At 45.9% G+C, this 25,970-nt stretch overlaps 1 protein-coding gene across 4 annotated transcripts in view; it reads right to left on the bottom strand.

Moving 5' to 3' along the window:
- Positions 1-8,668: 8,668 nt before the first annotated feature.
- LOC110551070 (cytidine monophosphate-N-acetylneuraminic acid hydroxylase) overlaps positions 8,669-25,970 on the bottom strand; it is a 71,330-nt gene continuing 54,028 nt past the window's right edge. For 2 of the 4 annotated variants that reach the window (XM_060372419.1, XM_060372421.1), the window contains exons 11-16: positions 24,731-24,871; positions 21,165-21,339; positions 19,355-19,471; positions 16,740-16,855; positions 12,908-13,004; positions 8,669-10,193 (exon numbers count right to left, since the gene is read on the bottom strand). In XM_060372419.1, the coding sequence (XP_060228402.1) occupies positions 12,929-13,004; positions 16,740-16,855; positions 19,355-19,471; positions 21,165-21,339; positions 24,731-24,871 (625 nt within the window). In that variant the 3' untranslated portion in view covers positions 8,669-10,193; positions 12,908-12,928. Of the gene's footprint in view, positions 10,194-10,803; positions 10,975-12,907; positions 13,005-16,739; positions 16,856-19,354; positions 19,472-21,164; positions 21,340-24,730; positions 24,872-25,970 lie in introns of all 4 variants that reach the window. The other 2 variants (XR_009587623.1, XM_060372420.1) reach the window with 2 other exon arrangements.

Genomic DNA, 25,970 nt, shown 5'->3' with positions numbered 1-25,970 from the left:
CAGGGAAAGAGAGATTATGAGCACACTTTCTCACCATCATTAAATTTAAAAACTGCAAGTCAAATTCTCTGAAGTCAGGGGCCATCCATGCACTGCACGCTCCAGAAGCCACAAGTGTCTAGAGGGAGTGGCCTGTTGATTCCATTGTAAGTGGATGAGAACCCTGAGCTGAGCGTGGCAAGCATGGACTCCCCTGCTCAGAGCAGTGTTTGCTTTTCTCTAGAGACACAGTTCCTTTCTCCTCTCTATCCAAAGTCATTCCTCTCCGGGGGACTAAGCAGGATGTCTGTTTCAGCGTAGTACTATGAACTGGGGGCTTGCATTTTTATTTCTATGCAGGCTTTGCTTTGTCTCACAAGCTCTGCGAAGTTGCCACCCCAGCTGAATTTTTTGCCCTGGAGGGAGGAATTTCTCCTTTCTTTTCTTTTCTTATTTTTTTTTTCTTCAGTTTTCCAGTGCAGCTTTTTCTTCTTACCCTGGACGCTGTTTCTCTCAACTCCTCACCCCTGTCCCAGGTCACTCTTGAGAGATCCGATTAAAGTTTGGGGTTTTGTCCTTTGGGTGGGAAAGGGAATTCTAAGCTCAGGATTGATCTCTTCTGGGGCAGCCACACAGATGCCGCGCTTTTGGGGCAGTGGTGTTGGAGTTCAGCCTGGCTTCATGAGCGCTCTGTGCACTGTACACAAGGCTGACGTAAGGGCAGTGATTGCTGCCAGACACGTCAGAATCCACCACACGTGCCATGGAAATGCGCCAGGGCTTGTGGGACTTGAACTGGTAGGTGAGGGCAGCTGGGACTCACTGATGTAACGGTCCCAGAGTCCTGGTCTCTGTGGCTCCAAAGTCCGGTTCAGCCTACGACTCGACTTAACAGCACCTGCCCACCCAGAGGGCAATGGAGTGCTTGTTCCTGGCTTGCAAAGCCACTGATATTTTAATTAACTTTTTCCAGGAAAACATTGGCCTGCGGTCCCTAGAAACATCATTTTGCTGCCTGGCCTTGTAAGAATCTGACCTACTTTAGGAAGGCAGTTCACTGTGGCCCTAGGGTTCTTTTATGCAAGAGAGAGAAATGAAGCTCTTTTCTTGCTGACTGGCGCCTGGGCACCCAACTCAGTTCCAGCTACTAGAATGAAGGCTCTTTAAACGTCGTTTCAGTAAACCAAAGGTTTTCACCGATCCGAACTGAGAGGGACCATCCCAAAATAAAAATACATGCTCTGGTTGGCTATTGAGCAGGGCCCATCCTTCTGAGGATCAGCTGATCACTCACACAAGGCCTCTCAGGGCTGTGCCCTTTGCTGGTGTGACATTTGTGGCCACACCACCTAGCTTGACTTATGAACAAAACTCCCACTTCCTGACCCCCCATGGGCTGGAGCTGAGAACACACTAGGAATCTACCCCTGACAACTTGACCCTTCAAGTCAGGTGTGGTGGCTCATGTCCGTGAACCCAGCACCCAGGAAACTGAGGCGGGAGAACTCTTGGGAGTTCCAAGTAGCCCTGTAAGCCTGCGCTGTCTAGTAAGTTCTTTGTCCCCCATGAGATATTTTCTTTAAAAAAAAAAAAAAGAAAAGAAAAGAAAAGAAAAAAGGAGAAAGAAAAGAGTTTTCAGCATTACAGGAGTGGCTTAGGGTTTCTATTCCTGTGACAGAAACACCATGAAAAGTAAATTGAGGAGGGAAAACTCAGGTCACACTCCATCATTGTCAGAACTCAGAGCGGGAACGTGAGGCAGGAACCTGGAAGCAGGAACGGGAACAAAAGCCATGGAGGAAATTGCTTAGTGGCTTGTCCACCATGGCTGGCTCTGCCTTCTAATTTTTTACACCCAAGGACCACTGCCCCACCCCCACCCCTGGGCTCCATCCTCTTACAGCAATCATTAACAGAGAAAATTCCCCAAAGATTTCCCTACAGGCAATGTGATGGAGGCGTTTCCTCAGTTGAGGTTCTTCCTCCCAGATAATGTCTAGGTTTGCGTCAAGTTGATAAAAATAAACTTGGACAGGGAGTCGCGTGTTTTTGTATTTACTGGACAGAATGTCCACAGAGAGATGTCTTGGTCGGGCTTGTTTTGATGCCTCGTCTCCCAAAGGAAAGAAGCAGGCGGGAGGAGGGAATGACCCAAAAGACAAGAGGAAACTTGGCTTTGTCTAAACGAAGCAAAACTCAAACTATGCTCTACAGCAAGTTAGAAAAACACCCCGCCCTTCTAACGGAGTTTGCAGGGAAAATAAACGCTTGCCAGCCAGAGCTACATACTTGGAAAGGCAGAATTCTGGAGGCAGAGGCAGGAGGAGAGCTGCGATTTTGGACATTCTGGGCTACATAGCAATACCTTGTCTCAGAAAACAAACACACAGACTGACTTCTCGTCTTCTTATTTTTAAATTCCCCCGACAGAGAGAGCTCACTTTCAAAGGAGGAAGGAATGAAGATAGACAAGATGTAACCTGAATGCCTTGGGTGGTTCCCCACAAAAACAGGTCATCCCGGTAACGTGCTGGAAGGAAACCCTCTCTCTCCAGGTGCTCCTGTCACCCAACCAAACAGAGCAAAAACCGCAAAGAGCTCAAGCCTTGCCGAGCGATGCTTTTGCGCCACCTACCGACAATTTTGTCTCATTGCGGTTTCCCAAGGCCTTGGTTACAGTTTCTAAGGCATTATCCCGCTCAAATTAAAGTAGTCCCTGGACTCCAAAGGAGAAAGTAAATATACTTAAATTCTAGACAGGTACTTTATTTTTTCAATTGTCTTTGATCTTCTACTGCTAAAAAAATAATATACGGCGCTGGAGAGACGGCTAAGGAGAGAAGGTGACTGCCTGACAGGCGTGTGAGTGCCCTGAATGGCTTGTGTGGTCCCTGCCACCAACAGACCAACGAGGCTGGAGAGATGGCGGCGGTTAAGAGCCCTTGCGGCTCCTGCCATCAACCAGGCTTCGATACCCAGCACCCATTTCCAGTGGCTCACAACTGCCTGTAGCTTTAGCTCTATGGGATCTGGTGCTGTTTTCTGGCTTTCGCACACATGTATGTGTCACACAAACAGACAAGCACACAAAGACACACACATAAATAAAAATAGCACTTCAACATAAAATATTTATTTAGTGAAAAACAAAATAGCATGCCAAACAGGTAGTGTCTTATATTTTTCATAATTTAATGCTTTGTGATATATAAAGGTACTGCATATTTTAAGACATTTGTTTTTTCATAAGATACGGTCACTCCAAAGGCATTTAGGAAATCGTGTGTGTGTGTGTGTGTGTGTGTGTGTGTGTGTATGTGTGTGTATGCTCACAATGGTGGTGTCTCTGGAGATGGCCTGGGGCTTGAATAGACTGATATAGTACCCCCAACCACTGAAGGAATTGCAAAAAAGAAATAGTCCGTGATGGTTGGTTCGCATTGTCAACCTGACTCGCTCCAGAATCCCCTGGAAAGAGAGTCTCAGCCGCAGACTGTCTAGATGAGTGAGGCAGGCCTGTGGGCGCCTCTGTGAGGGACCATCCTGATGACTTTAATTGAGGTGGGAAGATCTGCACATTGGGGGGTGTCACTGCTCCCAGGGTCTGGGGCTTGGGGTAGAAAGATAGAGAGGGTGAGCAAAAGCAGGCATCCGTTCACTCTCTCTCTCTCTGCTTTTGCTGTGGACGAGACAAGCCGCTTTCAAGTCCCTGGCTTCATTTTTCCAGCATGATGGACTCTAACTTGATGGTAAGACAAATAAAGCTCCTTTTCTTAAAGCTGCTTTTGTCGGGATATTTTATCACAGCCAGAATGAAATCTGAGCTTAGTCTGTGAGTGATATTTGCAAACAGCAGAGGAAGGAGTCTTTGCAGAATCGATGTGGTGGAACTCTATGGGAAACCAGCATATGCATATCAGTATATCCATATACAAATCATGCAAATATAGGACCCAGGACTGTCAATGCCACACAGACCTATAAATGCCTTAAAAGACTGGGCAGTTATCATCAAAAGCCACAGTTCAGAAACCCAGCCTCAGATTCCAGCCAACGGAAAGGATCTGAATGTATTACACACACGCACACTCACACACACAGAGAAGCATGTGCACATACATACAGAAATACGTGCGCACATTATTAAATATTCTCTTATTTATCATAAAGCTTAGACCATGTAGCCCTACCTGGTTTGGAGCTCACAGAGACTTGTCTCCTTCTGCCTCCAGAATATGTTGGGCTTAAAGGTGTGCACCACCACAGCCAGCCTAAAAGTTAAATTTCTTATAATTTCCAAAAATAAGCATTATGCCTTTCTGGATCAGTAAATAAAGAGCTATGTTCTTAGTGGGTGGCAATATTTATTATTTTATTTTTATCTGGTATATTTGTTATAATTTACATTGCATAATACAGTGTTCATTTGTACAGCAGGAATAATTTTCAGTTGAGATAATTACCAGCTGAAACCATGGCCGTTTTTAAAGTATAACATTTCAAAGGTGATGAGTACTAGCCTACTAATTTGTCTGCAAAGGAAATGAAAAGATTTGGTTTAATCTTCTCTAACATGTCAAAACAGCAGTTAGAAGAAAAGAACAAGAAGAACAAGAAAAAGAACAAGAACAGCAAGAAGAAGAAGAAGGAGAAGGAGAACAAGGTGATGAAGGAGAGAGAAAGAAGAAAAGCCTGTGACTTCTTGGGACACGCTCCATTCTCTTCTAGAGCAGTGGTTCTGAACTTTCCTAATGCTGTGACCCTTTGACACAGTTCCTCGTGTTCTGGTGACCCCCAACCATAAAATTATTTCCATTGCTACTTCATGACTGCAATGTTGCTACTGTTGTGAAGTGTACTGGAAAGCTCTGTGTTTTCTGACGCTCTTAATAGACTCCTGAGAAAGGGCTGTTCTGCCTCGAGAGGGGTCGTGACCCACAGGTTGAGAACCAGTGTTCTAGAAGGCTGCTGTGGACCCACTGGTTGAAGCAGAGACCCCGGGAAAAGTGTGAGCCCCGGGGAAACCAGGTCATCGGTGCAATACTCTCAGTCACTTACAGGCCTTCCACAACTCCTGTGTGTGCGTGCGCTGCACGTGTGACTGCGCACTGAGAAGCCAGAAGCCAATGTCCCTGTCTTCCTTAATCCCTCCCCACCGTATTTTTGGAGACAGCGTACCTCACTGAACCCGGGGACTCATCAATTCAGCTGGCTCGGCTTGACAATGAGCTCCAGGGTTCCCCCTACGCGCCGCCCTTATCCCCCACCCCACCCCTAGGTCATTTGTTTTGGTCAGAGTGTGTGTGTGTGTGTGTGTGTGTGTGTGTGTGTGTTGTTTCTGTTCTCTAGGCAGCCTAGACTAGAACTCCCCACACCACGTCAGTGGTGTACTCCTCAGTACCTTCTCTCCAGAAGTCCCCGCCTCGTCGCTTCCCTTTACCACACTTCGGGTTGATGTGAACAGGAAACAGTTGCTAATAATACTTTCTCTGTTACAAGTTCCTTTGTAAATTTTTAATATGGGGTGTGTGTGTGTGTATGTGTGTATGTGTGTGTGCGCATGTGTGTACTTGAATCCCTGCACTTGAGAGGACGGGGCAGAAGGATCTGGAGTTCAGGGCCAGCCTGGGCTATATAAACAGATGAATGAATGAGTGGATGAATGGTCAGTAAAGGATTGTCTTAGAAGTTTGGGTAAAGGAGAGCAACGAGAGGGCACGCTTCTTATTTCAGACCATGCTCTGAATCCATGAACACAGTGGACTTTTGTGTGGGAGCTGACAGCTGCGTCAATGGAATGAGCCATCTCCAGCGTCTCTGTGCTATGTTCTGCCATCCACAGTGTCTCGACCAGGAAGCCAGGACATACGATGGTACTACATACCGCACAGCCACCAGAGGTGACCGCAAGCTCTTCGAAGCTCGGAATCGTACTTCTGGAGAAATCACCATGCTCCCCCTCCCCCAAATGCTGTCGTTTTGTTTTCCTAGAAACGACAGGTTCCATTCACATTCACAGGTTCCTGGATCCGCTGCTATCCAGGTTGGGAGTGAGTCCCAGTCCCACCCAGTGCCCTTACCAGCCAAGTCACCAGCGCAGCTTATTGAAGACTGTGCTTTCTCCCTGGCTCTGCATCTTTCTAAAGAAGGTGCCTGTAAGTGGCATGTGCCTATAATTCAGCAAATCCAGCCCAGCCGGGGAAAAGGCAAAAGGATCAGGAATTGCTTTGTTCTTTCTCTCTCTCTCTCTCTTTTGAATAATCCTTTCTATATCTCATTGCTAATAGGGGGAGTTTTCATCAAGTTTCATTAACAGATATGAAAAATACTTAACAGATACCTCTTTGCTTTTACTGAGACAGCCTACAACCTCTCCTATTCATTCAGCTCACGGGCCAGAATGCCTTAATTATTTTTCCTGTTGGACGTACCTTGCGTTCTGAGTACCCAGTAAAAAGGAAATCTAACTCCAGTTCCTCGGAGAGATCACAGCGCCAGTGTGTGTTTGGTGCCCGGTGAAGGCCTCGTGACAGGCCGTGGCATGGCGGAGCATCACCATGGATGAAGAGTAAGGTGCCAGCAAAGCCACTGCTGTGACAACCCACTTATCCCTTAACCCATTTACCCAAATATAGTAAACAGTCCACCTCCCATCACCTCCTGGGAAGGATTAAATAGAAATGTGACTTTTGGTAGAGACATTCAAACCTCAAGAGCCCGAAACTTTTGTTTCCCAAAATACATTTCTCCTCACAGGCAGTTTTTCCTTTTGTCGGCTTCTTTCATGCTGTTCTCAGCTCGTGGTGCTGCCCCCTCCACTCTCTTTGTGGCTCTGTCGCTATTCTCTTAGTTGTCACCTGGGGATGCAACACGCATTCTATCGAAATGTGAGGGTTAATTTTGATGGTCAACTTAGTTAGATTATGGATGCCTAGATCAGTATGCATAATTGGACTGTGAAGCTTCTGACCTCATGAGTGGTTTAACTCATTGGTGGGTTCCATGTAGCATCTGCTGCCATGGACCTCATTCCATAACTGAGCCTGGACTGAAACTCGTAACAATCCTCCTGCCTCAGCCTTCCACATTCAACTTGACTTTAAAGTTTAAACAGGCTTTTGAGAGGCGGCGGAACTCCCTGCTTGCTTGGAGAAAGTAGGTGGATAAGATTTTGTCCTTGGAAGTTGAATCTTGCCCTGGGCTCTCTCTCCCTGTCACATCCCTCTTCAGATTTCTGGCTGCACGAGGTAGGAAGCTTCTCCAGGATATGCTCCCATCGCCGTGATGCCTTGCCCAGTCCAGGGAGCCATATGACTGTGGACCAAACCATCTGAAACCATGAACCAAAATAAATAATTTCTCCTGTTAGGTTGTTCTTGGGTATTCTGTTGACAGTGACACAGAGGTAACTTACCAAGTCTGTGTCTGTTATCAATCAATTGCTTCTCAGCTGCAGCCCACTCTGTACTGGCTGTTGTGCAGAACAAAATCAGTCTTCTTTGCCAGCTGGTACAAAGGCTAAGGTAAGCAGGGCACTAGACAATGGAGTAGACCACTGAGGCACTGGACCACAAAGGAACTTCTCCTTTCATCCCTAAGCCATAGTTTCTTCAGAACCAGGGTCTCACAGGGCCAGATAAGCTGAGCACATGTCAGCTGCACTTCCCTGGCACCCTAGGATGATGTCACCTTAAGCTGTGCAGCCCACGAGGCACTTCCCTGATGGCTGTCCCAGTGGAGCGGTTTCCAGGAGTTTTCCAAATTTGGCTTCCTGGCCTTCTTTAGAATGAGAAGTCCTAGGCTGGATTTCCTTTCTCTCCGAATCTCCATTTTTACCTCAGGGGAGTGCTCAGATTCAGACATGATTAAAGGTGCAGATGATCAGATCTGCCAACGGAGTAGGTGTGAGAACAGCATACGAAGGCAATTGTAAGGCATCCTCTGTAAGTGGTGGATGGGAGCAAGGAGAGAGCAGGTGCTTCTCGGAACGGACAAGAAGAGCAACCAGAAAGTGAGGAAACAGGAGTAAGGGATGTTGGGTCAGTGAACTGGAGGGTGTTGGAAGACACTGTCCTCCAAGCAAAACAGGGTGTTCCCTCAGAGAAAGAGTGGGTGGGGAAGGGCCCTGGGCCCTCCCCTATATTTCGGCCACTCCTCCCAGATATTTGTATGTAATTCTGTCCTAATTGCATCCTGCCTTTGGGTTTTGGAAGGTACTAGGTATAGGGAGGTGGGGGAAGGCTGGGAGACAGGGAGGAAAGGGAGAGCCTCATTCAGCTATGAGGAAGTCATCACCCATGCTGCGTTGGGGTCTCTATGACCTTGTTCTCTACGTAGTCCCAGAAACACACTGGCTTCCTAGGTGAACATTAGTGGAATGCTATTTTGGTTTGTTATTGGGGTGTTATAAGGAGGGCTCACCATTGCTTGTCCCCAGAGAGAAGGAAATCTCACACCAGAGGGCCTAGGGGACTGTTGAGTCATGACACCGTGAAGAGAACTAAAAAGATATCCAAAATGACCTTTAAATCATCATTTCTAAGAGTTCAGTAGAAAGACGAGTCTTTCTATGTCAAGTTACAGGTATTAATCTAGTGTGGTGACGCCTGCAACCTTTGCACTTGGACTGAAGCAGGAGGATCACCACAGTGTGAGATTGCCCTGGGCTACAAGAGCGAGAAAACAAATCTCTATTTTAAAATAATCTTTTATTTGCCCATCATATACATTTGAACATCTGTTTTGATAAACATTTCATTATCTTAGTAGTAACTGAATAATTTACTATATAGTATAAATCACACTTTAATTTCTGACACTCAAGCATTTCTGGTTTTCCTAGTGTGATGTAAACGAGAGTAATCTATCATTCCTGTTGTTGAATTTAGTGAGAAGGAGAGAGCCAGTCTTCCCTCGATTAGAGTTTGGAAACAATTTTGAGGTCACATTCGAGAGGCAGGTGAAAATGCATTTGATTGTCCTGTCAGTGAGTAAAGGAGTGTTGGAAAACAACGTGCAAAGTAGAACCTTGGGTAACAATTACAGTTTCTTACAAACAAATTAGTACATCTGAAACAATCAAAAATAGACAGAAAAAGCCCCACAGGAAAGTTAGCTGCCTATTTCAAACACTGAAACAATATTTTTGAAGTCCCATTTTAAAATGGGTTCTTTTTCATGTTGTTTTTTTGCTGTTATTTTTGAAGACACAGATTTTTATTTTCCATTATTAAAGATCATTATTTTCTATTATTATTCTATTTATTTCTATTTTATTTTCTATCTTTAAAGTACTTTCTGCGTATAATTGTTAACTAGTGTTCATATCATCCCTTAATCAAAGATCTGTTAACCATTACAACTCCTAAGCTTCATTAATTGGCAGACTTCATAATGGAATCAAAGTCATTTCACTTCTAGGGAGATGGGACCTCTTAGGACAGATCCCAGGCCTGTGGCGATACCAACAACACTCTGGAAAACTGAAAAGCTGAAAGCAGTCTTGATGCTGCTGTCTAGGGGATGAATCTATCAAAGAACACAAGAGCTATTTTTACAGTCTTCTTTTCAAATTACAGAAGCCTTTTCTCCTCCCCATTTTCTTCCAGTCTCCCTTTCTTTCCTCCCTTTTCCTCCGAGCCCACCATCTCTTCTTTTGCTTCCTTCCTTCTTGCTGTTGGAATCTCCTATGTAGCTTTTCCCCTTCCCGTTCCCCCACATTTTCTTTTTCTTTTTTCTTTTTTTTTTTTTGGCTTTATTTTCCACACAGAGCTCCTTCTTCTTGGTTTTCTTTGGTTCCTCTTGCACGGGAGTGTGAGTGGGGTGGATCAGGGGCATACTGGGCATGGAAGCCAGGGTGTCATGCCGTCTGAGCCCATGCTGTACTACCAAGCCACATCGGCAGCCCCAGTAAAGTAGTTTTGAGTCCGTCTAGGCGGTGACACACAAAAGGCACATATGTGAGCATCTCTCAAATGTAGTGTTTGTCCATCGCGAATATAAACATGTCTCCTTTGGTAGAAACGGCTGCGTTCAGGATGTAAGAGCCCATTCTTGAACGTTGGTCATTGTTTGCCACCTCTGAATAAACAATACTACTGATGAATAACAATTGTTAGGGGGTGTCGGTGAGGATGAGAGTGTTTCCAGAGAGGTAGGAGCAAGCAGGGAGGACCTGTCTTGCATGTGCTGGTACCATCCTAGGGGCTGGGGTCCTAAATTGAATAAAAGGAGAAAGTGATCAAGACACAGACCTTCGCCTCCTTCTGCTTCCTGACTGGGAACACTATGTGACCAGCTAGCAGCCGCTGCTCCTGCTGTCATGCCTTCCCCAACACGACTGTCTGCTTACCCTCAAGGCGTGAGCCAAGAGAACCCCTTTCTGTCAGCTACTTTCACGCGGCTATGGGAGAAGGAACTATTGCGCAGTGTGTGTCCCGTTTTTAATATCGTTCCGTTTCCTCCCTGCACTGTGGTGCAGTCTTAGGCTTCAGTTCAGACTCTACTGTTGCTTTAAAATAAGGAGCAGCCTCAGCCTGGAGTATGGACTGCATTAAAGCTGTTTTCAGCTTCTCGTGCCTGTCACGCTTCCAGATACGTGGGATGCCTTAAACTGTGGCACGCTTATGTGGTGCAGGCTATTATTGTGTTCACTTTGCAGATGAAACCTGGGGCACAGGGAGAACCAGCAACCTGCCTACAGTCATAGAGCACATGGCAGAGCCAGGCTTAAGCCAACCTGTGAGGAAGGATGAGACACACTGGACTATGGTACTTTACTGCTTCCTTGACATACTGGTTGAGTTTTGTCAACTTGACACAAACCTAGACGAATGTGGGAAGTAGGCATCTCAACTGAGCAATTGCCTTCATCAAATTGTCCTGTGCACGTGTCTGTAGGGCATTTTCTTGATTGACGATTGCTGTGGAAGGTCTCCGCCACTTTGGGAGGTGCCATTTCTAGGAAGTAGACCTGGAGGTACCTAAGAAAGCAGGCTGAGCAAGCCATGGAGAGTAAGCCAGTAAGCAGTGTTCCTCCATGTCCTTTGCTTCAGTTCCTGCCCCAGCTTTTTGCCCCAGCTTCCTTCATGGAGGACAGTAAGCTGTGAGATGATACAAACGCTTTCCTGGAAAATTGGTTTTGGTCATGTTTATCACAGCCATGAGAAGCAAACTAGGATCCCCGATAAGCAACTTTCAGTGGACTCAGAGGCTTGGTCCCCACCTCCTGGGCCTCTGCGCTACCCATCCACCCACTTACATGGACACACCTCGAACTTTTCAGAACTGCTTCATCTCTAAGAGCCTGGTGCTGTCTACAGGCCTTTCAAACCTCCTGCTTTCACACCTGTGGGTCCTGCATATTGCCTCCTGTGAGCCCCCTGACTCTCCCCGGGGTCCCTCCCACTACACTGGGAGGTCACACCATTGCTCACGCTCACTTTGCCGTTTTTTCCACCACTTAACTTCACCCATCCTTTCTGACTAGGATATTCTTCCTGCCATCCTGCCCCTCTTCCAGAGTCTCTTCAAAAGCTCTGCTTAATATTTAACTCCCCCAGAGTGTGAAAATCACACCCAGAGCCTCGTGTGTGCTAGGCAAATGCTCCACAATTGAGCTACACCAGCCCCGGATTCTTTGACACACTCTGACTTCTCACTGATCTTCCTGCATCTGCAACCCTGTTCTCCCTGCCCTTGGCCCTGTGCCCCTCCTGCTCATCTCAAAACAGTCTTTCTCTGCTTGGCATTCCCAGCATTCACGGTGCAGTGTTTGAATTTTCTGTGCATCTCCTGCTTAGACTCACAACTAAGACCCAGCCCACTGCCCTGTGTGGAGCTACAACATGAAACACCAAACTCAGTCCCCAGATGGGATGTAAAAGATGTTCTGATTTGATTCTTACTCTGGCTGGTGAAGACACAGAGGCCTAATTTAAAGAGGCAAGTTTCACTGACTGCTTGAGACAAAAAATAACGTGTTCTTTCTTTCCTTGAGGTAGGAATCATGAGATGGGATGTGGTGCTGTGTACTAGGGCCATTACACAATGCTTTCTCCTTTTATATGTATGTGTGTGAACTTGTGTGTGCTTGTTCCAGAGGTCAACTTCAGGTGTCTTCCTTAAGAAAGGTCCACCTTGTTTTGATCTCATTGGCTGGAACTCACTGATTGCGTTAGGCTGGCTGGCCAGCAAGCCCCAGAGATCCGCTTGTCTTCATCTCTCCAGTGCTAGAATTACAAACATGCTCCACCAAGCCTGTCTTTTTATGTGGATGCTTGGATAAGGATTAACTTGGGTTCTCATACCTGGGTGACAAACACTTTACCAGCTGAGCCGTCCCTCCAGCCCCGACACTGTGTACTTTTAAGAAACAGAAAATGTACTGAGAGGGGCAGGTATCAATACATACAGTAAAACATGAAGGCGTAGGTTTTGGTAAAAATAAATGAATATAAATGCATAGGACAAGAAAGCTACCATTTCTGTAGCATGTGCTTCTTTTGATCCCAGGTAGGCAGGAACAAGCTTTGTAACACAGCGAACGAGGCTCTGTGCCTGGCTGTGGAAGGGCAAATCTGGCTTGTGCCACAGAAGCTGATTTCAGGCTACCCCTTGGCCACTGCTTTTAGCAATTCTCCTTCCCAGTTTTATTGCACTCTCTGTCCTTTTGTGCTCAGGATCTTTCTCCAGAGCAGTGTCTGTTTCCTTGGCAGAGTCTGTGCTCACCTCCGACCTTTCAAAGGGTCTGTGGACCCTGAATGGGCGCTCTCGATAGCTGTCTCATACACTTATTTTTACACCTCAATGTTTTCATGCAGTTCTCTTTTATGATCCTCCTGGAAGTCATGTTCCCTGTCATTTAGGTGACAAAGTGAATGCCACAGGATACATGGCTAGGGGTCTACCGGCCCCACACGGGACTCACCTGGGACATGCCAGGTCTGGTCTAACCACAGTGCATCAGGAATGACCTCCAGTTGGGTGGTGTTAGAGGGAGTTTTATCTGAAAATGATTCCAAAACCTGCAAGAAACAAAAGCAGAGAGATATGAACTTTGAATGTGAATTCTTCCTTGCTTGGCCAGGATTTCTTGGGTGCCTGGTCTCAGCTCTCCCCGGAAGACAGGGCTGCCCTGCTGTTTCAGTTGCTGGTTCACCTGAGAGTTTTCAGAGTCCCTTAAAACATGATGGCCACCTGTCATTTTGCGGTGAGCCCACTTTAAGGGATTCCCAATAGTGCAAGTTACATTTCTGCAAGATACACAAAAGCGTCAGGTTGGAGTATTAGTGAAGGTGACCACATCCCCGATGCTTCCTGAAGAACGGTCTAGCCAGCTGCTGAACTAGACTCAGAACTGGCATACCCATGAGGAGAGCACGGAGAACGTGCCAAGAGATGCAGGCATGACTCATCCAACCGCCGTTTCATATGGTGAAATGTTAGAACAGGTTCAATGGCCAAAGACTGTAAAATGAGGCCTGGATACTGGCATTTGGTATCAGGTAGGCGGTCGCTAGATGGACACGAGAGAAAACATACAGTGATACAGAAAACAGCTGGTGGCCATGCAGGTGCAAGAATGAGGAACCGTACCATCCTCATTGGAAAAAACAGTGTGCTTGGAAATAGGAAAAGATGGGTTAACTAAATGCCAAATGCAAATTGTTCCATCTGAGTTAGGAGTAGTTCTGGTCTTAATTTTTTTGTATTTTAAAATATTTTTTTTCAGGCAGAGGCAGGCATATCTCTGCGAATTTGAGGCTGGCCTGGTCTATAAAGCAAGTCCCACAACAGCCAGGGATGTTACTCGGAAAAACCCTATCTCAGAAACAACAACAACAACAATAACGGATCCTATTTTAAGAGTTAAATAGAGCTGTGACTGCTTTTCAAGATTCATCAGGGCATCTTCTTGTACTCATGATCTTTGTTCTCAAAACACAATATAAGCCAGATGTGACAAAGGGTCGTAATCCTACCACTTGAGAGGTAGAGGCAGCAATGTCACCAATTCAAGGTCATGCTCAGCTACATAGTGAACGTGAAGCCAGCTTGGGCTATGGGAGATCCTGTCTCAATCCCTCCAAAACAAAACAGAACCACAACAAAGCCAGCCTCAACGTGACAAGATACCTCCATCTCTGAGATGATTCCAAGGTGAATTCTTTGTACACAGAAATTATGTCTCCCAGAAGTTGCCACACTCTCTCCTTCTCTCCCTAGAATAAGAGGTTGGGTGTAGGCCCAGCCGGTGCTTGGCAGCTGATTTCACTCAAGAGCAGTGATCACACACTTGGGCCCACGTGGTGACTACAGCAGGGTGTGAGATTGGCACGTCTGCCTTCACTCTGTGTCTGTCTCCCGCTTGGCTCTGCACTGGCATGCTAATGACTCAAGGGTGTCTGTCTGCCTAACCTAGCTCACCCTGCTTCAGGACTGAGACACAAAGATAATTCACTGTCCTAGACTGTGGTCACCTTGGATGCCAGAAAAAGCAAAAAACCCCAGAATACACCACTGTACTTCACCATGGGAGGGGGCAACTGTCCATTTAGGGGGTGAGGCTATACCAGGAACAGAAATGACTCTCTTGAAGGAACCAGCTCATTCCTTGCAGTGATAAGGACTTCTTCCAACCACCATCCAGAAGCAGAACTGTGGTAATGACGCAGCCAGACCACAGTTTGGCCTGGATTATCTGACTCTACACACTCCCACCCTAACTGCAATTCCTCCTCTACTTAGAGCTGAAACTCCTGGCAGTAACCCGCAGGTGGATTTGATCCCATTTCCCTGGTTTTCTTTATGCAGCAGGACACTGACTGAGTGTTCTGTGACCTCCACATGCGCGCATGTGCCCCCAGAGGAGCCATTCTGACCCCTTTGCCGTCAATCACCATATTGAGAGAAAAGTTTTTGGGGTGGGAAGGAAGGGAGGAAGAAGGGCAGGTTGCCCTGTGTTTTTAACTCTACAGCACCGGCTGCATGTGCTGTGCTGAAAATGAGCAAAACCCGGATGTCCCAACTGCAAGAGAGAGAAGGCGGGCAGAAAAAAACACCTCTGGTTGTAGGTGACATATTTAGGGGGTGTTGCAGAATGTCTACACGGGTGTGGCACTGAAATACTGGCTTAGTGCCCCCCAAACAACACATGACATACTATTGAAGACATATGTATCTACAGACATGTGGGGTATGCTCAAGAGTCACCCTGGGAAAGGGCAGAGGGAAGGGCAGGAAGTGGTTTCCTAGGAGGGGCCATCAAAACCACAATGGCTCTAACAGTCACACACTCCTCGCACGTTTAACACTTTACAATACAGTTTTAAGACATCAAATGGGGAGGGGGCTGAATGGGGTGGCCCATACCTGTAATCTCAGCATTCTGGAAGCTGAGCCAGGAGGATCATGGTAAGTTCGGGGACAGCTTGGGCTATGTAAGTGAGTTCCAGGCTGATCTGGGCTGTAGAGTGAGAGCCTGACTCAACCAGCCGCACAAACAAACCAACAGACAAAACACGCCCCACCAAAATTATAAAGGAAATAAGTTTAGAAAATAATGACTATAATTGCAGTCCACTAGCTAGAAGGCCTTACTTGGACATTCTAATTTTTAAAAATTTTATTCTGATTAGTTAAGTGTGTGTGTGTGTGTGTGTGTGTGTGTGTGTGTGTGCATGCAGTGTTCATGGTGTGCATGTGGAAGTCAGAGAACACATTTTAGTCATCATCTCTTTGCTTCCACCATATGTGTACCCCTGAGATCGAACTCAGGTCAGCAGCTTAAGAACAGAACTCCTTACCACTGAACCACCCCTACAGCCCAGACATTTTAAGTAATAGGAATTTTAAAATTTAAATGTCTGTACCTCTTTAAGAGAATCAGTGGTGATGATAAGACTACTTCCTCTTTACTGATCTTGTACATGTAAAAACAGAAAATTGTCCTTTCTGAGACTTTAAATATGATCTTAACAATATATGCAGTTTATAAATATAAGCAAGCACAAATACAGTGGGCCATTCCTGTAAACCACCCAGTCCACAAAACACTGACCTCAAGTCTCTTGTTAAGAAGTAGAGGCAGGGGACAGGAGCTCCACAAGAAGACCAACAGAGCCAACTAACCAGAGCCCAGGGTGGCTTGCAGACACTGAATCACCAACTAAAAACCATGTATGTACTAGACCAAGCCAATGGGCAGCTTAGTCTTCATGTGGGTTCCCTAGTAAGTGCAATTGGGGCTGTCTCTGACAAGGATGGTGTTGCCTGCTTTTCCATCACTCTCCCCTGGCTGGGCTGCCTCACCAGACCACAGGGGAAGAGGACATGCTCAGTCCTGATGTGCTGGGGTGGGTTGGTGGGGTGATTCATTTTTTTTTCTGAGGAGTAGGGGAGGGGGATAGTGGAAAGGAGGAGGAAGGGGTAGGACTAGGAGGAGGGGGGAGCTATGGGTGAGATGTAAAGTGAATGAGTAAATAAATAAATAAATAAATAAATAGGCATGATGGTATGTATATTACTGTGATCCCAGCCTGGGGAGGGTGAAGTAGAGATTGTCATGAGTTTAGCCCAGAGCTATAGAATGACATACTGTCTTGAAAACACAGAGAACAAGGATGGAGCCTCTCCTATCTGTGCTAACTTGGGGAACACAGCCAGCCACTGACTCCCCACTTTACCCCACTTTGGGCTCCCCTCTGGTGCCCCTTCCCCCAACCCCCATGGCCCCATGCATCAAGCACTCGCAGGCTTACAGGTGATGGTATATGTCAGGATCCCGCTGCAGCCGGGTCTGGAATCCTATGTACAGGTCATCCCACAGCAGGCCATTCTTCACCACGTACCTGATGACATCCACACGGCTGCGGATCTGAAAGGGAAACATGGCTGCTCTCAGGGTGAGCCTGGCCATGTGGGCGTTCATTCCCTCATGTCTATGATGACAGAGTGAAGAGAAGCAGAGGAGTCTCCTGGGTGAGGATAAGAGGAGGGAGCCGAGAGCACAGGGATAGAGAGCAGGAGAGCACAGACAAGAAGCAGGGGGATCAACAGCTCAAATCCAAGGCTACGTTTCGTGGTTTAGTAACTATCGCCTCAGTTTCCTCATCTATCAAATGAAGATAAAAAGGTGACATTTCTCGTTGGATTGTGGTGAGAAACAAATGAGTCTATGAACAGCAAACACTTAAAGCCAGGTTATACGCTAAGTGCTCAGTAAATGATACTGTTGCCATCACTCCAAATGCAACAAATGTGCCTCTGCTCTAAGGTTCGTTAGAGCCTCAGTGTTCATGGCCAGCCAAAGGGCAGGGCTGCCTTAGATCAGGAGGTTAAGGCCCTTTAGGAATCCACAGCATGCCACCTGGCCCTCACCATGCCAAGGGCTTGGCTGGAAATTGGAGCCCAATAAAGTGTGTCCGCTTTGACTTAGCTCCCTTTCCAGAGACTCACTGAGCTCCCATAGAGACTGACGTGTAACTCCACTGTTGTAAAACTTCCTCGTATGTCCCATCCTGGGGAAAGGGAAAGGCTGAGGCTCTGGTATCCAGGAGGAATTTGCCTTGCACAAAAAGAGACTCCACACAGCTTTGACAGCTTAGACGGATGTGTGCACGCTCCTGCTTGGTCTCATGCTCTGTGGAAAACTGTGACGCTGAGAAAAGAACAAGGTCTAGTTTGGCCTAGTTTAGAAACAAACCTCATTTTCTGTGTTAGTCAATGGACAGCAACTTTGGAAAAGCCAGGCAGGAAACAAACCTGCCGGTCACTGATGCCCAGGCTAGAGGGAGGTGGAATTCTAGCAGGGAGCTGTCTTCATTCTCTGACCCTTGGGTGTCAGTTTGCCTGTGAACACATATTGATGAGCTGATAAAGGAAAGGGAGTTTCAGCTTCTGGCCTTGATGGTGAAAAACATTCTATTTGTTGGGTTTTACAGTATGTGGAGTTCCAGGGGCACGCTCAGGGTTTGGTCCTTGGATTGTTTTATGTTTTTGTCACTGATTTGTAAAAAAGGTACATTTCAAAGCACTGTTATTTTGAAAACTCTGTGGAGTCATTTGCGTTGGTTGTATTGTTGTGATCCAGGAAGGTTCACAACTCTTTAACAACACTCACTCTGTTTGCCTTTTTGTGTAGCCTGGTTTGGCATTTATCTTCAGATTTGGGCTTATTCCTTAGCTCCATATTTGAGGTGTATAAACCATTTAGATCCATTTTGAGTCCATTGTCGTGTCTTGTGATTTTATGTGACGTGATGTTATGTCTGCTGCCTAAAGTTAAGCAGCTACCAGAGTGGGACTTTGCTGAGTGTTAGAGAGCAAGATTCCTAGAAAGGAACATGCTTTCACTGAAACTTAAGCACAGTTTGTGGGGATCTTTATTATAACTCTATTATATATCTTATATATTAATAAAATTATATCATTATGTATTTAATATATTAATTAGATACAGTATATAAAATGTATTGTTCATGTATTATAATGATATTTAAACATATTTTATATTTATGTTGAATGTATTTTACTATATATAAATATATCTTACTATATGTTTAATATAATATATAATTAATATAAAATATAAACCCTGGATTAATAGAACTTTTAATGGGTTATTTTATATATTTGTCTTTATTTTAGATAACTGGCTTGGGGGAACACTGAAAATGTCATGGCTGTAGCAAAGGTCTCCTCACAGATTATCTGTCTGAGGTTCTGCTGGACACTGAAGAGACCATGATATACCCAGGAGAAAAAGTCACCCCAGTGTGTGGACTCTAAAAAGCTGGTTGGTTGACTAGAAATATGGAGAGATGTAAAGATACCCCCAGGCCATCTTCAGCCTCTTTCGTAGCCACCCATTGCCCACCTCTGTGTCTGAGCCAACAGTCTCTTGCCTCTCAGACAAAACCTTTGGGATGCATTAACTTAGCAGGCCGCGAGTTTCCATCAATCTAACACCTAAGAAGGCCATCAGATAGCCCGTGACGTCTACAGCAGACATTCCCTGATTTGCTGTGGACTGCCTCCCTCACGTTCCCTTTGGGAAGTTCCTTGAGTTAAGACTTTATTTTGAAATAAAAAACTTCATAAATCATTTCCACGTTGTAGAGTGCAGAATTTGGAGCAATCTGTACTCTATTCCCAAGCCATGGTTGCTCATGTTTGACTCAAGGATAAATCACGCCTTACTTGTTTTGAGCTGTGATTCTTAGTCAACATAAGGAAGTGGTGGTGGGAAGGGAGAAGGGAAGAAACAAGTGATAGACAGGAAGAGAAGGAAGGAGAAGAAGGGGAAGTGTGAAGGACGGAGACAAAGAGGAAGAGGAAGACGAAGAAGAAGAAGCCCCTCCAGGGGAGCACTTACTTCTTCATAGGGATGATCCCTGCTGGGCCTTTCTTTTGGAAAGGATAAATCTAGGAAGTCCACCAGGTAGTCGTACCCTCCAGGGAAGGGGCTGAAGTCATCATCTGTTTCAATCATCTGTGCAAACGACAAGTGCAAATGGAAGAGTAATCATCAGGTGGTGGAGGTCCTCAAGGAAGGGAAAGAATCTGGAACACACGAAACACTTAAACACACTCAAAGAATATCCCCCCTCCCATCGCGGAGCAGCTAACCAGAAATGCCTTCACTGGGCCAGCAAGACAGCTCAGCAGGTACAGGAGCTTGCCACCAGGGCTGGCCACATGAGTGCGATGCCCGGAATCCACATGGTGGAAGGAGGGAACTAATTCCCACAAGTTTTCCTCTGACCTCCACACACTCAGTGTAGCACACACACACACATACACACACACACACACACACACATGCTTGTGTCCATGCACATGCACAAGAACAAATAAGTGTAATTTAAAATCTTAAAGAAATGTGATCATTAAGAATTCTAAAGCTTTCATTTTCAAGCTGATTACCCAAATGAAAACATCATTCAGTTTCCTGGGGCTTTGGGTTTGCTTTCCTGAACAATAGATGAACGCTAATGTGATGTAAGAACCAACATCTTATAATATTCAAGATAATGAATATCTTGTTCTTTTACATCATTAAAAGAAGGATGTTTAAATGCCCTAAATACAGAAATGACCTGATCTTGAAATAACTCATCCCAAGAAGAAAGGGAGAAAGCGCATCTTTTGCCAACACACACTCTCACAAGGTATTTAGTTCACTGTTAAGCAGGGAAAATGTGGACACAGGATGGCACAGAAATGTGCGCTCCTGGAGAACCATGCCCTCGGAGTACAGCAAGTGTGCCTTGGCACTGGTGCTCAGGGGCTGCACGGTAAACTGCAGAGTGGTTCTCTCCTGAAAGCAGCCGGTACCTGCCCGTGACTGTGAGTAATGCCCACATCCTGCTGTTACCAGGACTGCTTGTACAACCCTAGGCACCTAACATAAGCCAGCTGTGGCCAGTTATCCACACCCTGACCGTCTCTTCTTTCTCTTGCACACCCTGTCTGCTAGGTTTCATTGTTGTGGTCTTGGGAATCGATGCCAGGGTCTCCCGCAAGCGAAGGCGTCCACTCTGCTGCTCTGCGTTTGGCACACCTTGGGTGGGTGTGAGCAGCGTATACCCCGAGCCTCTGGTTTGTGGCTCTACACGTTGCGTGCTGGTACTAGCTCCTGTTCAGCCTCCATGCTTGCCTTCTGCTTTGTGCCATCTGGTCTTCAGAACAGTTGCGGAGAGCAATTAACTTCTCACTGCTCCAGGCTGTTAGCCCTCTGCATGGACCCCACGTTCTAACCTCCCAGTTAGGCATTCCCGATATGCCAGACAATGAAAAAATACCACAACCTCAAGGAAGCTGGGCAGAGAGGGTAATAAAGCACACATGAAAGGGAAATAGCAGAAGGGTACAGAGACAGGGTTCCAGAAAGAATAGATGAAAATACTGGAAGGAAATTTATTATTTTATATGATGATTTAATTTTTTTTAATTCATGGTGATAGGAGAGGGGGGAAAAAGTACTGCAAAAGCCAAACTGAGCTGTGCTTAATGGGTGCTTCAGCCTCAAAGGAGAATTATTCAACACACGGTTGGTCTGTCCTCTGCTGGACAGTTCGTAGGGCTTCCCAAGTGCTTATTAGAAAACAAACTGGAAATTAAGAGGGGCTGCAAAGATCTCCAAATTGCAAGAGAGCAGAGGCAGAGGCTACTTCTCAGCATACCCTCACCACCAGGTTGTAATCCTTAAATCCAGCCCAAGTGAAGTACTCTTTTATCCAGGAGGAGTGCAGGAAGATCTCATCTCCGACAGCAGAATTCAAGGTCCGCAGGTACGGGCCAAAGTCCCAAGAATCCTTGTAAATTTTTGTTCCTTCTGGAGGCTCCACAATGCCCTTGCTTAAAGACACAAATATGAGGAGGATCAGAGAAGGAGGCAGGGAAAAAAAAAAAAAAAAAGAAGGCAAAATGAATGCTTTGAGGAAAACTCTGCCAGAGGAGCAGTTTTGAGACGTGGAAATGATTCCCAGGGGCCTTGCCCAGCCTAAGCTACACTGTTTCCTATACGCTAGTTCATGGGCAAGGCTCCCAAGTCAGATTTCATTGACTAATCTTATGTATGACAGGACATACAGAGGGAGCAAGATCCCCAGATGGGACCCTTTTGTTCCAAATAAATAAGTAATGGGAGAATGCTGACTGGGATCCAGCTAGGCTGACTTTGTGGGTAGCGGTGCACAGACGCCTCTGCACCCCAATTAGGACAGACATTTGGCGAAAGCAGCCATTCCTGCTGGGTGTGGAGGCTGCCAGGACTCAGCAAGCAAAAGAAAAACCCAAAGGTTAAACAAGACTCCCTCCCCAAGCTATATAAACCGTCACAACATCTGGGGAGTGGAAGGCAGCTTTCATGAACGGAACTCTACCGGGTTGGGATTTTCTGTAATCCTTTGAGCCAGCCCTGCTCCTGTACATGACCTCACTGGTTCACCAAGGTCCACTGGTGTGGAGCTGGCGTTTTGGTCTGTTAATGATGTCCTTCCGGGTTCAACAAATGTCAGATTGAACAAACCTCCAGGAGAAGTCAGGCCATGTTGTGCCCAGTAAATACTTGAGTAAATGACTTTACTGTATGGGGATTTGTGCCTCAGATGTACTGTGTTCTCTGTGTTACTCAAACTCCGGCTTGCAGGTGGATGCACAATTTTATCTTTAAATGCAGTTAGTAGCACAGGCAGTCCTAAAGCCATGTTCATCCTGGGGAGATAGATCCGTACGTGGAAAACGGGCTTTTGGATCTGGAGAAAGTCACAGGATGTGGACGGAACAAGGAAAAAAATAAGAATCTAAAGAGGCAAACACCAGTGTCAAATGTTTGGAGGCAACCATAGATCCCTGTCTTCCCAAAGCTTCTCTTTGAGTCTGTCATGTCCCCAAGGCTCTGGAGGTACCAGAGCACATCACTTCTGAGATACATCTCCAGTCTCTTGTAGCTCCTCGCCCAGTGGCAGTATGAAGTCTCATGATTTCTTCCAGTGAGAAGCCATAGCCTTTCCCCCTGGCCTCCTGACGGCAGAGGCCTAATTATCGCTTCCTCTCTAGTGCATTCTACTCTACGGAGCTCAAGAATGATCGTTCTTTGCTTTGTTGTTTTCTGTGGCTCCCCCCCCCCCCATTTGCAGGACAGGTTCATTGCCCTGGTCTAGGAGGCCATGGCTGACCCTGGCCTCCCTGTGGCATTCCCACCTCTTCCTTTCCTTATGCCTTCACGCATCCGCTCTGAACTCAGAGGGCTCCCTGAGGAGCTGGGCTTTTTTCTGTCTGCATCCTCTGTGCTTCTGGCAGCCAGGATCACAGGTCTCAGTGAATCATTTGTGAATCAATGGCATTCATGTACTCACTTCATAGTCTATGCCCTGTTCTTGTCCAGCTAGGCCATTGCCTCTGACAAAACCAAAACCAAAACCAAAACAAAACAAAAACAGACTCTTTTTCCTTCTCTTCCTTTCTCTCTTGTACTTGTAACCATCTTCTCATCCCTAAGACCTGGCTAAATGCTGAATATTTCAGATTGAGCCTCTGTGACCACAGGCCTTGATACACTATCCCTTCTTCCTTCACAAGGCATTTAGGCATCGTGTCTATATTATATGTTAGCACTGAGATGCAACCGTAGTGATTCTTGCTTCCCAGAATGCTTTGCAGGGGCTCTATCTCAGACCTGTTGTATCTTGCCTGTCACTGAGGGGAGCCTAGGCTCTGTATTTATCAAGGAGGACGGTGACTCTGCAAATGCGATTCTACCCCTGCATGCTGTAGGACACATTGAGAGGCCTGCACAAGCGTAATCCTGGGGGCTTAGGAAGATGCCAACGACTCTTGAAACATGAGTAATAACTGAAGTAACCAAGAAACATCTTTGCTCTCCGGCTGGACATCCAACCTCTTCCATACTGGAGCACTTGGGCGCTCTCAAAGAATTTTAAGCAATTTTAACTTCACAATTTAGAAAGAATGGCTTGTCAGCAACAACGAGAGGGCTTTCCAATATTTTGCCTGTAATTGCTGTTAGAACTGTTTCAATGTGGGGGTGAGTTGGGGGAGCAAGGCCCCACTCTGTAATCCTGAAACAAAACTGGTCTGGCTTGGGACTCCTGGTAATCCTCCTGGCTCCTCAAGTGGTGGGGATTATAGATATGAGCCACCACTCCCAGCTAAGAACCATTCCCATCAGACTGTAAAGTTATTCCGGTAATAAAACCCTTACTATGTGCAATATACTTGGTTTTTATTTCTACCGGCGAATTTCTCTTTTTAGTGAAAATACTGATTATGACCAATGACCTTAGCTTGATGGCCAGTCAAAGGACTGTGACCTGCAAATTGAAAGGCACTAGCATGGAGGAAGGATTGGGAGGGAAGGGGCACAGGACGAACCAGGGAACTTCAGGCAGGGAACAAACCGTGAGTGAATGCTGAACTGAGGGAATGCTGAACCGAGTGCTGGACTGTGAAAAGCCTGTGAAGGAGAGCTGACCAGGTTACAGTCATATCTAGGAAGTCGGCAAAGGGCGTAACACCAGCTACCCTGCAGTTCACTCCTTCAATGTGTGCATTTCTACACGTGGGTGGGAAATTTATGACTACGTGGCTCAGGGTGTGTACTTACAGAACTATAGGCCTCCTCAGTAAATGTTAGCTCTTCGGGAATTGCATTTCCCTGTTTGATATTTCAGAAAGCGCTGCTAATTTTATAGGTGAAAACTAACTTTCTGAGCCACCCAACATGGGTGCTGGCAACTGAACTCTGGTCCTCTGTGGTAGCAGCAAGTGAGTTTAACTACTGAGCCATCTCTCCATTCCCCTCCTCTACTCTCTCATAAGGCTCTTCCGTGATGAAAGCACATGAGCCGTTACACAGGATGAAATGCTTGGGAAAGCTGACTGAGTGGAATGATCATTACTAGTCTATTTTATGTGAATAGCAAGACATTTTTCTTATGTTGGGGGGGTCTCAAATAGCTCAGTCTGGCCTGGTCCTCCTGCCTCAGCCTCCTAAATGCTAGGAGGCATGTGGCACCTCTTACAGGTATGTGGCAGCCTACCTGGTTCTAAGATCTTTATTTTAAAATGTGAGATGGTGAGAGAAAGAGCCTAGCATGTTACCAGACAAAATTTAACGTTATAGCAGGGACCTGTTGAGAGTCAGGAGGAAAGCTCTTTATCATAATACTTGTCTTTAAAAAACTATTTAAGGTGTTTTTATCCCCCATAAATATTTAAGCCAAACCTGTCCGTTGGGTCCTTCAGCATCCTGCCCAGGTCAAGGGTAGCTCCAGGTCTCGGGGTCCAGGTCACCACATCAGAGTTTTTCTTGATAAGATTGTTGAGCTGATTTGGGTCATTTTTGATGTTTGTTTCCTTAATATACCTAAGAAATAGGAGTGTTTCCCAGGTGAGAAAGTTTATTCTCCAGTGTGTATGGTAGCTGTGAGCCAGCACACCCAGCTGACCCACCATATCTTAATCATAAGACAAATGAAATCATAAGTGTTGGGTAATTGGTTTCAATAAATGGCGGTGGAACCAGAGCTCAAATCCCATACCTCTCTTCCTTCTGTGTAGTTGTCGCCACTCGACAGGAAGTCAAGGGCCAAGGTGGTCTGCATAGCAAGATTTTGTCTCAAATAAATAAATAAATAAATAAATAAATAAATAAACAAATACTAAAATAAAATGTAAGATTACTGTCCAAATATTGCAAAACTGGTATTTCCCGCCCCCCCTCAGAAGATTGTGAACTCTACAAAATGGGCAGTATAGCTCAATTTGTTTGTGTCACAGATAGGAATTAAATATTTTATTTTGGCTTTGGGGATCTTTTTAGAACCATTATGTCTGTCTGTAAAACTGTGTGTGTGTGTGTGTGTGTGTGTGTGTGTGTGTGTGTGTGTGTGTTTGCATTGGAATTAGAAGTCACTGTCTGGGGAACTAATGGGCAGGAAGAAAGGGAAGGGAGAGGCACAGGGTAAATATATGCAAGATGCAGTTATATACTTACGTGAAGACTTAAAGATAAATCTTTTAAGGAGAAGGAAAAGGGCTGGTGAGATGGCTCAGCAGGCGAAAGCGCCCGCCGACCCGAGTTTGATCCCTGCGACATACACGGTAGAAGAGAACTGAGCGTTGCAGGCTGTCCTTTGAAGTATCAACTATACTTAGACTCAGTTGCTTGCATCTTTCTGGACACAGTCCCATGGGCTTTGGCCACGTGTAGATTTCTGTGAGTCCCAGTCAGAACATAGGTTCATTACTCCCGAAACTCTCAAGCCATTACCCCTGACAGTAATTGGCCTGTGCTTCATTCTCATCGCTTTTTTTTTTTCCTAAATTGCCATGTAAACAACATCGTAAGGTTTGTAACCTGCTGGAACTGCCTCTGTCACCCCACAGTGCCTTTGAGGACTCATTCCTGCTGTGTGCCAGGATAGTTCTTACTGTGGACCAGATGGCATTACTCATGAGGGTGT

This window comes from Meriones unguiculatus, chromosome 19 (genome assembly GCF_030254825.1).
Source record: "Meriones unguiculatus strain TT.TT164.6M chromosome 19, Bangor_MerUng_6.1, whole genome shotgun sequence".
NCBI classification, from domain to species: domain Eukaryota; kingdom Metazoa; phylum Chordata; class Mammalia; order Rodentia; family Muridae; genus Meriones; species Meriones unguiculatus.
The sequence above is the reverse complement of the archived record's forward strand: the minus strand, read 5'-3'. Positions and strand labels throughout refer to the sequence as shown.